The sequence below is a fragment of the Limulus polyphemus genome, unplaced genomic scaffold (assembly GCF_000517525.1).
Source record: "Limulus polyphemus unplaced genomic scaffold, Limulus_polyphemus-2.1.2 Scaffold1885, whole genome shotgun sequence".
Lineage (NCBI taxonomy): Eukaryota > Metazoa > Arthropoda > Merostomata > Xiphosura > Limulidae > Limulus > Limulus polyphemus.
Genome location: NW_013667495.1, coordinates 4,736 through 17,310, shown reverse-complemented (window position 1 = coordinate 17,310; position 12,575 = coordinate 4,736). Strand labels below are relative to the sequence as shown.

The window sequence follows — 12,575 nt, the reverse complement described above, 5'->3', positions numbered from 1 at the left end:
CATTAATCATGAATTTACATAACTTCCATCCATGGGACGGGTACTCCAGCTAGTAGAAAATACGTACGTTTTTTTTTTAGCTTTCAAATTATAAATCTTAAATTATTAAAATTAATAGTGATCGTAGTTATAGTGACAACAAAGTTTATTACATCAGAATGTTTTTTGGTTTAAGGATTGTTGTGTATACTGTTTATTCAATACAAATCAACAGATTACTTACTGCTCGTGAATGGATAATTGACATATAACGAGTTCAAGTTACAATCGAAACTCGGGCGTATTTAGCGTTTAAGTTGTATTATGTAAATACACCCCTTAATTTAGAAATGTTCATCATAAGGAGAGCAGCCAGCCAGGAACACCATCCGCCTACACGTCTACTCTTAATCGAATACCAAGACTGATCGTCACTTTTATAACGTGTCCACATCTTCAAATGCGAAGCGTGTCAGCGGTATATTGCGACCTGAATCTTGGACCTTGAGAATTCACAAGAAAGATTCCACACACTGGAGAAACACGTGTCTTTTTTTTCTTGGTAAACACATCAATTTGACACAACTTTCGCCTTACACTTATACAACTTGAAAATGGCTGGAATTACTCTAAGAAAGAAGAGTTGAAATTAAATTAAAAACGTTATTTTATTTAGATTAGTAGGAAAGACGCAATTCAAAAACTCTTAAATGATCTATCGTCTGTAACCGGAGGTTTGTTAAGCCTACAAAACTTGGTACATTTGTGTTCTAAAAGTCGTATGCTATGACAAAATAGGCAAAATGATTTTGATCAAAAATTCGAACCTGGAATTAGCTACAGTTACATGTATAAAAGTATGGTATATTTCTGTACACCTTTAGAAATAAGAGGTATCAACAAAGGTATCGCAGTTCGAATACACCATAAATGTAAACAATAATAAGCTCTACAACTGACGATTGTTTAAGTCTGCAAGTACAAAATCCGGTACATTTATGAATATTGTTGTAACAAAATCCGGCACACTTATGAATATTGTTGTAACAAAACCCGGTACACTTATGAATATTGTTGTAACAAAATCCGGTACACTTATGAATATTGTTGTAACAAAATCCGGTACACTTATGAATATTGTTGTAACTTATTCTACAGTTGAGTGAGTTCGTTGGAATTATTTGGTGAAAATAATACGAAGTCTAGCCCGCGTAACATAACGAATTAGTTTATTTCTTCGTTAACGTTTGCTACAGGCTATTATCACTGGTACACAATTGCATTTGTAGGCCTAACTAAGTTCACTAATACTGAAATAACGTTTTCCCTTTCAATAGAAATATATTTGCTAATGTAGCTGCAAATAAACTTATTCGAAAAATTTCGTGGCTAATCGACCGCGTAAGTGAATATACGCAATAAGTAACTGATACGAATATTTCACTAACTTCTCAATAACTGAACGAACTGTAACTAACTCAATGCTTCACTGATTCTTGTATTTATAATGTAACCTTGTTTCTAGATATTCACCAATCTCTTTTACCAACGAAAGGTGGGATTGACGGTTACATTATAACGCACCCCTCCCTCCGTCTGAAAGGGCAAGCATGTTCGGTAACGGAATTCGAGCTTGCGACCTGCATATTGTGAAATCGAACGCCCTAACCATCAGGCCATGCTAGACCCAAATATTAATTTAAACGAGTTTTCTCAATTTAATAATCAGGGTAGAAATTGCTTATTTGTTGTTTTACTAGTTTTTCATGCCTTTTTTACACAAGGATGAACACAATAAAGTAAAATGCTGATACGAATTTATTTCTAAATACTGTGAACAAAACCTAAATGTCTGTTGTGAAAATATTTTGAGTTTTATTTGAAAAAACAAAAAAGGTGTTATAATTATAAAAAACACACTAAAGAATCTCATCGGACTAAACTTTTACAGTCGGATATCTCTTGGGACAAATATTGAAGAAGTTATTAGAAAGGACAACTTTATATACGTTGATATTCAATTTTTGTAGGTTGAAGCCTGTGAAAACCGAGGGAATGTAACACTCATTAAAAGTATTGACGGCCTTAACTGGTTTTGTTCCAACGGTTTATCCAACTTATACATAAATCAGCTTATTCATGAACCTATGAAAGCCAAAAACGGCTTACTTGTTCATGTTTATGATAATAATTAAATAAGTAAATGAAACATTTAGGATTCAGAATTTATGTTGAACGAAATGTTACTGAAACAACCCTACAGTGGCACAGTAATGTTTTTTATGTTGTTGTTTTTCTTTGACATGTGTGTTTAGACTACATATGAAGCTTTTCGTTTAAACATGAATGATGTGTAATATACAAAATACGTTAAGACTAAGAATATGGCCAATAATATGCAGTAAAGTCTAAAGTAAGCGTTTATCAACTTAGAAGTATTTAATATTCAGGTATTACTATCCAATCTTGTGTCACCTTTTCTTACACCGGTAATGTTGTAAAACAGCCAGTTATAAGATTGTTTACTCCTCATCCCACCCCTTTTTATTTTCAATGCAAATATTAAGCTTCTTAGTATACAGGTAAATAGATTTTGTTTGTTGCGAAGTGAAAGCTACACAATGGACTACAGATAAATTAAGATTCTATATGACCATTATATGCACATATTACCCACACTTGAATGTATATTATTGGAAGCCATGGAATTTCCAGAATGAATTCGGACCACTGTGGTAATCTAATGCACTAGTATAGCTACCCAAAACGACTGAAAGGCCCGAACGTAAAGGGTGGTCCTTTCTTTACTACGTTTCTTTATTTGTTTTACCGTTTTCGCGGAAACCTGCAGCAAGGGGTATCTATGCTAGCCAACCCTGATTTTGAGCTGATAGACTAAAAAGAAAGCAGCTAATCAAAGCATCCACCGCCAAATTTTGAGCTACTCTTGGCTAACAGAGTAGTGGAATTTGACTGTCACTCCTATAGCACATCTAAATCTCTCAATTCGAAGCGCGTCTTTACGCCAACGAGACGTGAGCCATGAATCATAGAGTTCACTATCCGACACACTAAACACACCCAGTCCTTCTTTACAAGATATAAGATAAAGCAGAGCTTATCTTTAGAGTGTCAAGCCTTTTTATTAATCGTTGTAATTGCTTTTAATTGAGCTAAGATGTTCTCATACTTAAATTGGTATATACGTATTAAATATAATAGATATGCGTACATTTAACCTCAAAACTGTTAGCACATTTTGTCGTATTTATAACAATATGGATGTTTGGAACATAGATAGAATGAGAACTTTTACGATCTAAAAATGTTTAATAATTGGGCATGTAAAATTTCCCAATCAATAAGCAGTTCTATCATTTTCCTTTGTTCAGAGTTCATACTTGGTACATCTTTGAACTTTTTTATTTGTCTCGAAACTCCCAGATTGTATGAATAAGTTACTATAAAGTACAACTTATTGGTCTGTAGATTCGGTATGACTGCTTCTCTCAGCATTGAATGAATTCGGACCACTATGGTAATCTTGGAATTTCAATTTTATTTGTCTCGAAACTCCCAGATTGTATGAATAAGTTACTATAAAGTACAACTTATTGGTCTGTAGATTCGGTATGACTGCTTCTCTCAGCATTAGAGCTTCATGTATAAATACGACGACATAACGTACTCTTGGTCTAACATTTCTAGAGGGACAGCTAAATAAAATTCTTTAAGAACGTTTTCTCAATAAGTATAATATATGCAATAAAATACCGTTATAGTTTCGTGAATTATTTAATTAAAGAGCACGCGAAATGAAGCGCCACATCAAATTAAATCAAACAGAAGGCTTATAATTTCCGTACAGAAAAGAGACCAAAAGTACCCATACTGTCATGTGCTATGTAACACTCACTAATAGGATTAGCAAAGTAAAAGTATTTACTACATATAAAAGTACCCATACTGTCATGTGCTATGTAACACTCACTAATAGGATTAGCAAAGTAAAAGTATTTACTACATATAAAAGTACCCATACTGTCATGTGCTATGTAACACTCACTAATAGGATTAGCAAAGTAAAAGTATTTACTACATATAAAAGTACCCATACTGTCATGTGCTATGTAACACTCACTAATGGGATTAGCAAAGTAAAAGTATTTGCTACATATTTTTCTAAAACCTCAGTCTAACTTTCGTACACCAGCAATATATAGATAATATATGTGACTAGCACTTATAGTAAAAACTAGGAATCACTTAAGTTATCCCATTATGCTGGAAAACTTTTATGCGAGAGTATATTGCGTTAGTATGCAGTAGCGTATGCAAATGATGATGTTGCAAAAGCCGTAAGACCAGTGTGTTCACGTAGTACCTGGCTCGACAAGATCAACTATAGTGTACAGGAATGTGGTCTCTCCAGTAACGGCACACAACGAAATTTACCACTAGATGGCGCGTGTGAGCAAGTTGACCTTGGCCGTGAAAGGTACTGGAGGTGTAAAGTTTCGCTTTCTGCAGAGAGAGGCACTGGATCGTACCGCTAACCCAGCGAATATATACTAGGTACCGTTTTCAGTACGTGTGTCGTAACGAAAAATAAGATGCTTACATCAAAATGTTTATTTTTGAACTACTTTTATGTAAGGATACTTCATTTTCTATTTGGAGGTGGTAAGTAATATTTACTGCACAAATCCATGTATTTTGGCGTGAACTTGAAGAGAAGAATAAAATAAAAACAAGATTTCTTCAAGTAATCCACGAAATAACTAGTAACATTTTGGTAAATGCTGCAGTGGAAACGGCATGTTTCAATTGTATAAAAAATTCAACTCATGATAAACCAGCTATTCCTGATAATAAATTCAACTCATGATAAACCAGCTATCCCTGATAATAAATTCAACTCATGATAAACCAGCTATCCCTGATAATAAATTCAACTCATGATAAACCAGCTATCCCTGATAATAGATTCAACTGATGATAAACTAGCTATCCCTGATAATAGATTCAACTCATGATAAACCAGCTATCCCTGATAATAAATTCAACTGATGATATACCAGCTATCCCTGATAATAGATTCAACTCATGATAAACCAGCTATCCCTGATAATAAATTACGATTTTGATGTAAAATACAGAAAGATTCCTCAGTAAAAACAATCGACACTTCTTTTGAGAAAAGGAACTTTGCAAAAATTATATATACCTTGGAAGACGTTTCGCGGTTTTATTCGGCAGTTCTAAACAATGAATTTGATATTTCATTTTTGACCCTCTTAAAATTAATCAATCTATAAAATCTATGCTTTTAAATGTAAACAGATGGGACAATTTAAATATAAATTTGCAGTATATGATGAAAACAAAACAGATACATTAAGAAAGTGAATTTCTTATATGGAAAGTTGAACGTATGTGTTTATATAGACAGACAGACAGAGAGAGTTTCAAAGAAAGTCTACACAATGTTAAAAGCTACAAAGCTATTTTTAACCATTAAAATGTTGTCCAAAAATATCTGGTGGCGGCATCAAATTATAAGATGAATCCGTAGAAACATATATCAAATTATAAGATCAATCTGTAGAAACATATATCAAATTATAAGATCAATCTTTAGAAACATATATCAAATTATACGATCAATCTTTAGAAACATATATCAAATTATAAGATGAATCTGTAGAAACATATTTACTTTATGATATATACTAGCTAATTCCAAAACATAGAACGTACAATATAGTCTTAATCCTCAGAAGGTTATTAGTTGATTTGGAATGAAACGAAGTTATACAATATAATCAAAAGGCATCTGTTTAGAGCCAAGTTATATCAATCATAACAGTTGTTTCTCTAACAAGAAAATTTTCACATTTAAAATATAAAAGCGCACCTGTGGAATATTCGACCTCTGGGACTGGGCTAAATTGGCCGTTTAGCCGACTTTGTTCCGGACTTGGTGGAGGAGTGACCGTTCCTCCGGGACCAGGCCTCCAATGTGACCGATGTTTACGAACAAGAAAAGCTCTTGGCATATCTGCGTTGATAAGAACCAACCGTCAGTAGTAGAACCAGAGTCCAGAATGACGAAGCTACGCTAAACTCTCAACAAATGTGGGCTACTGTGGCATGCGCACCACGGTCAAGGTGGACGAAAGTGAGTGGCTGACTACAACCGTGAGACGAACGCGACGGTTGAATGAGAAAAGCAACTTCTTGCCGAGGGCGGGATCCAAAAACCGAACGCATGCGCCCTGTCAAGGCTACCTATTGATGTTACTGAGAGGGAAACATTTGTGGGTCACTGACACACGGTAGGAGACAGGTTCGGCCTGCTCCTCCGGTGGAATGAAAAAAACGGAACGATTTTGTTGCTGTATAAACCGGTACATCCGAAACTGTTAAGTTGCACCGGAATTCCACGAGAGGTCGTTATTCGGGATGATGGGTGGGGATTGCTTCATGTCAGTGATCTTGGTGAACATTATAGCGATGGGGTTCACTAAGCATAAGCAAGTTCAACTGAACTTCGTAAAGAAGTCTCATAACACTGGCAGAGGAAATCAGTTGTGTTGGCAATTTCAATAAATAACTTTTAGGAAGCGTTTCGCCCACATAACTGAAATACTACACTTCACATAAAAAGTCCGAGGGTGAAAGCTGGGATCACCCGAACGTCAACAAGCTAGAGAGTAAATGCGTTATGATTGAAGTGAGTACGAATGTAAAATGGGCGCCAGATAATATAAAAACTGATAAAATGAGTTGTTAGAATAAATTAAGAAAATTCAGTGACGATGTCTAAAATGATTTGAAAGAATCAAAGGAACATTTAATTGTACATTAGACTTGTAAACAATGAATGTTCAACTGTAAATCAGCGTATTTACTAACATTTTATTATTATTTTAATTGTCTTCTTTTTTAAAAACATTTTGTTCACTACTAAAAGATTTTTAAGACTACTTAAACACGATTATGACTGAACGTGTACTCAGACTATACTTAAAGTATTTAATTAGGTTGCAGGTTGCCAAATGTTTTTCAGTTTTTAACTTTTTATACAGTCAGGTAAAGTATTGTTTTACAAAAAAGATGCATTTTTAGTTAATTCCTTACATCCAACCTTTTAATAACATTTAATCGTTTAAATCAATAAGGACAGTATATACAGTGCAGAATGGAAATTTTTCTCACGATTCTCAAATGTGAAGAAAAAAAAGAGACCGTGTCAGAAGCGATGATTTGTGTACCGACTTCCGACGATGATTTGTGTTCGGACTTCCGAGAGTTTGATAACTGTAACACTGTCGAGAGTTTGATAACTGTAACACTTCCGAGAGTTTGATAACTGTAACACTGTCGAGAGTTTAATAACTGTAACACTGTCGAGAGTTTGATAACTGTAACACTTCCGAGAGTTTGATAACTGTAACACTTCCGAGAGTTTGATAACTGTAACACTGTCGAGAGTTTGATAACTGTAACACTGTCGAGAGTTTGATAACTGTAAGACTGTGACGTATTTGTCTGTTCTATCTACGAAAAGTAGAAACTAACATTAAATTCCGATCAGAATAAGCTATATACCTGAATCAAAAGTAAACTTGGTAACCAGTAGAGATAATCAAATGTACTTCCTTACGTATATAGGTCACAATGGTGTGCGTTTATGTTCTTTGAGGGGTCAAACTGATACCAGAAACGGAGGGTGAAGACGATAAAACCATAAAAACATTTTTTTTTCTCAACAGTCCAGTCAAAAATCATGACAAAGATTAGATGACCGTATATTGTATCATGTCGTATTGAAACATCAAGCTCTGTATATTGTATCATGTCGTATTTATACATCAAGCTCTGTATATTGTATCATGTCGTATTTATACATCAAGCTCTGTATATTGTATCATGTCGTATTTATACATCAAGCTCTGTATATTGTATTATGTCGTATTTATACATCAAGCTCTTATATAGTGTATAACAGTTATTTACTCTGGATTCACAATAACAGCTATTTATCCTAGTTTCACACCAGCAGTTATTTGCCCTGGCTGTTTTACTCACAAAAAAAGAAACGATATGGAGGTATGTTTCGTTGGAACGAATAATTTTGTTCATGACCAGGATGCGGGAACTAGGTGTGATATTTGACTATACTTTTTGCTAGACTTTTAGTGCCGTAACATGATGTTCACTGTTAGCTTATTGTGACATCAGCCACTTCATGAAAAAGTTTAATCATAGTGCGGATGTTAAACCTGATTTACCTTTCGGCTTATTTGCTTTCAACGTTTTATGTTGTAAACGTTGTAGCAAGCTTCTTTTTTGTCTTAAAAATGTTTTGCTAAACGTTTGTTACAATTAAAATGTTTTAACATAAAAGCAAACAAGCACGTGGATTCCTTCATATACAAAGGTTACATATTTGTCCAATGGTTTTTCAGCTCTCTCATTTTAAAAATTGTTTCAATGACAGTAAGTTAAAATTATCGAATTCAGTCACGGTTTGTGTTTTTGTTTATTTGAACGACTGGACAAAACTCTGCATCGTGGGGAATCGAATACAGAATTTTAGCGTTGAAGCCCGTAAACTTATCGCTGACCCACAGAACAGTTAATCAGGTTCCTGTTTCTTAATTACGGTTCTAACAAAATTAATTATTGAAACCTAGTAGACATGGAAATAGGGTCAAAACATACTTTATTACTACTCTTCCGCTTCATATACTAAGGCAATTATTTAAAGATTTATTCAAGATATGCTTATTTTCAAATATGAAATGTTTCTATATATGAAACATAAGGGTGTGAGAGGTTTTAAATCGTGTTCTGTGGTTTTTATCAACGACCATTTATTCTGACCCCAAGGTTAATAGTTTGGAAAAAACGACTACAGTTTTTTAAATATACTCTGCACGAGAAACGTTTCCAAGGGATTCGTTATTGGTGAAAAAACATACTGAAAAGATAGGAAATGGTTAAATGGAGTGATTATAACAACAGTTTAATGCTTTTGTACAAAAATAAAAGATTAATGTTACTCAGCAATTCCAGAAATTACTGGGTGTGGGGAATGCCTTTAAAAGTTTTATAATTAGTTATTAGAATCGGACATCCTCGCGCACGGTGTTTTGAATTGTTTCGTTTGATTTAACCAAGAGACGGGATTTCTGAATGGCTGAAATGCCATTCTATAAGGAAATCACATAAAATCAAAAAGTGTTGTTTCTAACTGTAGCGTTTAGATGAAAGAAGTTTTGCAAGATCTTGACATTGAAATAAGCACCATAACAGCTAGCTCGCAAAACAGGTTTAACATTCCTGGAGTAGGGGAACCTGTACTGCTGCAGGCGGTGTCGGGTCACCTTGAAATCTACAGGAGGCTAAGAGAAAGTGAGCGGAGCTCCACTGAAGGCCATGGTCACCGTTGCCGGTGATCACGTGACCGTTCGAATAACGGACGAGGAAAGTGCCGAGTTTCCATGAAGGTCACTTCCCAAAGCCTCGTATATCACCCAAAGAAATCTCTAACCCACTAGACAATTTGTACGAAATAAATATTAACTTGTTCTGGAGTTGTAAAATACGACTTTTTTCTTACTCTTATATGAATATAGTTTCACTGTTTTGTTTTATCAAAACAACAAAAATATCTGTATTATAAGCATTTTAATTAACGGACAAATATGACAACATGATGCATTATACAGAGAATACCACATGATGCAAGATACAGAGAATACCACATGATGCAAAATACAGAGCTTGATGTATAAATACGGCATGATACAATATATAAGAGCTTCATGTATAAATACGACATGTTGCAATATACGGAGCTTCATGTATAAATACGACATGCTTCACAATAACAGCTATTTACTCTGGCTTCACAATAACAGCTATTTACTCTGGGTTCACAATAACAGCTATTTACTCTGGCTTCACAACCTGGATTCACAATAACAGCTATTTATCCTAGTTTCACAACAACAGTTATTTACTCTGGCTTCACAATAACAGCTATTTACTCTGGGTTCACAATAACAGCTATTTATCCTAGTTTCACAACAACAGTTATTTACTCTGGTCCTAGTTTCACAACAACAGTTATTTACTCTGGCTTCACAATAACAGCTATTTACTCTGGGTTCACAACAACAGTTATTTACTACACCTGTGTGTGTCTCTTCAAGTGCACACCTGTGTGTGTCTCTTCAAGTGCATACCTGTGTGTGTACGGGTGTGTCTCTTCAGGTCAAATGTATCATTGAAGCCTTTCCCGCAAAACGTACAGAGAAACCGCTTGACATTACTGTGGCTTTTCATGTGTCGGTTCAACAATCTCTGGAGACTGAACGCCTTCCCGCAGACTTTACAAGCTAGCCTGTTAAAAGAACAAACAGAATTATCCGTGTTAGTTAGGACTTACCTATGATTGAAATTATAATACTAAACTTCTGGGAAATAATACATAATAGTAATCAATCATTATGAATAGAAAGAACAACAGATTAAAAGAAAGATACGACAAACAGAGAAATAGATACACTGTCCTAAACTAAGTAAATGTTGAAGCTTCTTTCATGAGGTATCAGAAATCAGATTAGCTACGTAAGTATCCGATTTTGTTTCATCTACAAAGATTATACATCAATATTCTGGCCAGGTAGGTCCTTTCTGGTCGAACCTACCGGCTGTTATCCTCCTGTGTAGATGTCAATACACATGGCTTTTCTGAAAGCTTGAAATCCTGTTGCTCTTCCTCCACAGTTAGCTGACTTTTTTGAACGAACGGATTTTTTATCCCATGGCCACCATTGACAAACTCCACCGGCACATCACAAGACCAGCCAAGCTAAAATGAAAGAAAATAAGTTAATCTTACGGTGATGATAAATATAACTCTCGACATTATTTTAATAAGAGAGTAGCGTCCTAACCGTCCACGTTCTAGTTGAACATTTAGTCGATAAATCACACTAATGTAATACCAAAAAACGTTCTTTAAATTCACTTGTTAACATATTTGATCGGTTTATGGTGAATAAAGTATTGATCTTTGGTTAGATATTGGTGTTACTAACCCGGAAACGGTAGTTATGGAAGAATAAGACAGTATAAACACCAGATCTAGAGTAAAAATGACGTCTCTTACCCTTTGTTGTAAGAGAGACAGACGTACTTTGAGAGAATCCATGGAGTGACTGCTATCTGTAGGAGATGGAGGATCCTCATCGGACAGTCGCGAAACTTCATGATCGTTGAAGACTGGGGAATGTCGTCGTTCAGGAGAGCGCGACCAAGCTTGGACTTCAGACGTTGGCCGGGCCTCGGTGTTAGGACACTTCAGGGCCTGTGTCGATGCTGTGGAGCACTCATCTTGCCACCGAAACGAAGTAGGAGTCAAAATGCCCTGGGCTGGAGATTCGTCGTTCGTTCCACCCGTGACAGGATTCTTTAGAGAAGCTTTCGACGTGACAGGTGTTTGGATTACGGGGACGGCAAGAGAAGAAGGCCTGATTATGCCTGCATTGGGGGAAACCGGTGGTGTTTGTTCATGGTGTTGGGTGGAAGAGGTACTTGACCTTGGCCACCTGTCTCTTGAATGATGTCCATCTATAATAACAGAAGAAAAAAATCACAAGATTCAGCTGCAGTAAGGGCAGATGTCAGACAGGTTTCTTTAATCAGAGACCGATTATGCCTAATTCAAATTCATTATACATTATCTGCTAACGACATGCATGTCTAGTTTAATCCAACCGAATTTGACGTGCGTCATTGTCGTAGTTTTAGAACGCCAAACATTAAGAGTAACAGTTCAGTTAGTCAATCTATTTTTATTTATTTTTTGTAAGGGTAGCCTTACAATGAAGCTCATGCAAGGGACTGTATGCTGTTAAATAACTGTATGCATTCATTTACAAAGCTATTTTTTCCATTCACGTTCCTAAGGAACCGACAGTCATCTGTCCCAACTTCACATTCAAAGTCATTTACCTTGGCTTCACAATAACAGTCATTTCCACTGGCTTCACAACAAAAGCCATTTGCTCTGGCTTAACAAGAACAGTCATATGCTCTGGCTCACAACAAAACTTATTTAACCTTGTTTTATAACAGTAATTACCTGTCCTGCATACACGTCAGCAATCACTTACCCTGGCTTCACAACAACAGTTATTTACTCTGGCTTAACAAGAACAGTCATATGCTCTGGCTCACAACAAAACTTATTTAACCTTGTTTTATAACAGTAATTACCTGTCCTGCATACACGTCAGTAATCACTTACCCTGGCTTCACAACAACAGTTATTTACTCTGGCTTCACAATAACAGCTATTTGCTCTGGGTTCACAATAACAGCTATTTAGTGTCTCTTCAAGTGCATACCTGTGTGTGTACGGGTGTGTCTCTTCAAGTGTACCCGTACACACACAGGTATGCACTTGAAGAGACACAGCCGTACACACACAGGTATGCACTTGAAGAGACACACCCGTGCACACACACACATATTACCTGAAAATGCGCACTCGTACACACACGTGTGCACATGTA

At 35.7% G+C, this 12,575-nt stretch overlaps 1 protein-coding gene across 2 annotated transcripts in view; it reads right to left on the bottom strand.

Annotated features, from left to right (window-relative positions):
- LOC106465251 (protein ovo-like) overlaps positions 1-12,368 on the bottom strand; it is a 14,689-nt gene extending 2,321 nt beyond the window's left edge. The window contains exons 1-3 of one of the 2 annotated variants that reach the window (XM_013925459.2): positions 11,168-12,368; positions 10,704-10,867; positions 10,239-10,396 (exon numbers count right to left, since the gene is read on the bottom strand). In XM_013925459.2, coding sequence (XP_013780913.1) covers positions 10,239-10,396; positions 10,704-10,867; positions 11,168-11,209 — 364 coding nt within the window. In that variant the 5' untranslated portion in view covers positions 11,210-12,368. The remainder of the gene's footprint in view (positions 1-10,238; positions 10,397-10,703; positions 10,868-11,167) is intronic. The other variant, XM_013925460.2, reaches the window with a different exon arrangement.
- Between the last annotated feature and the right edge of the window lie 207 nt (positions 12,369-12,575).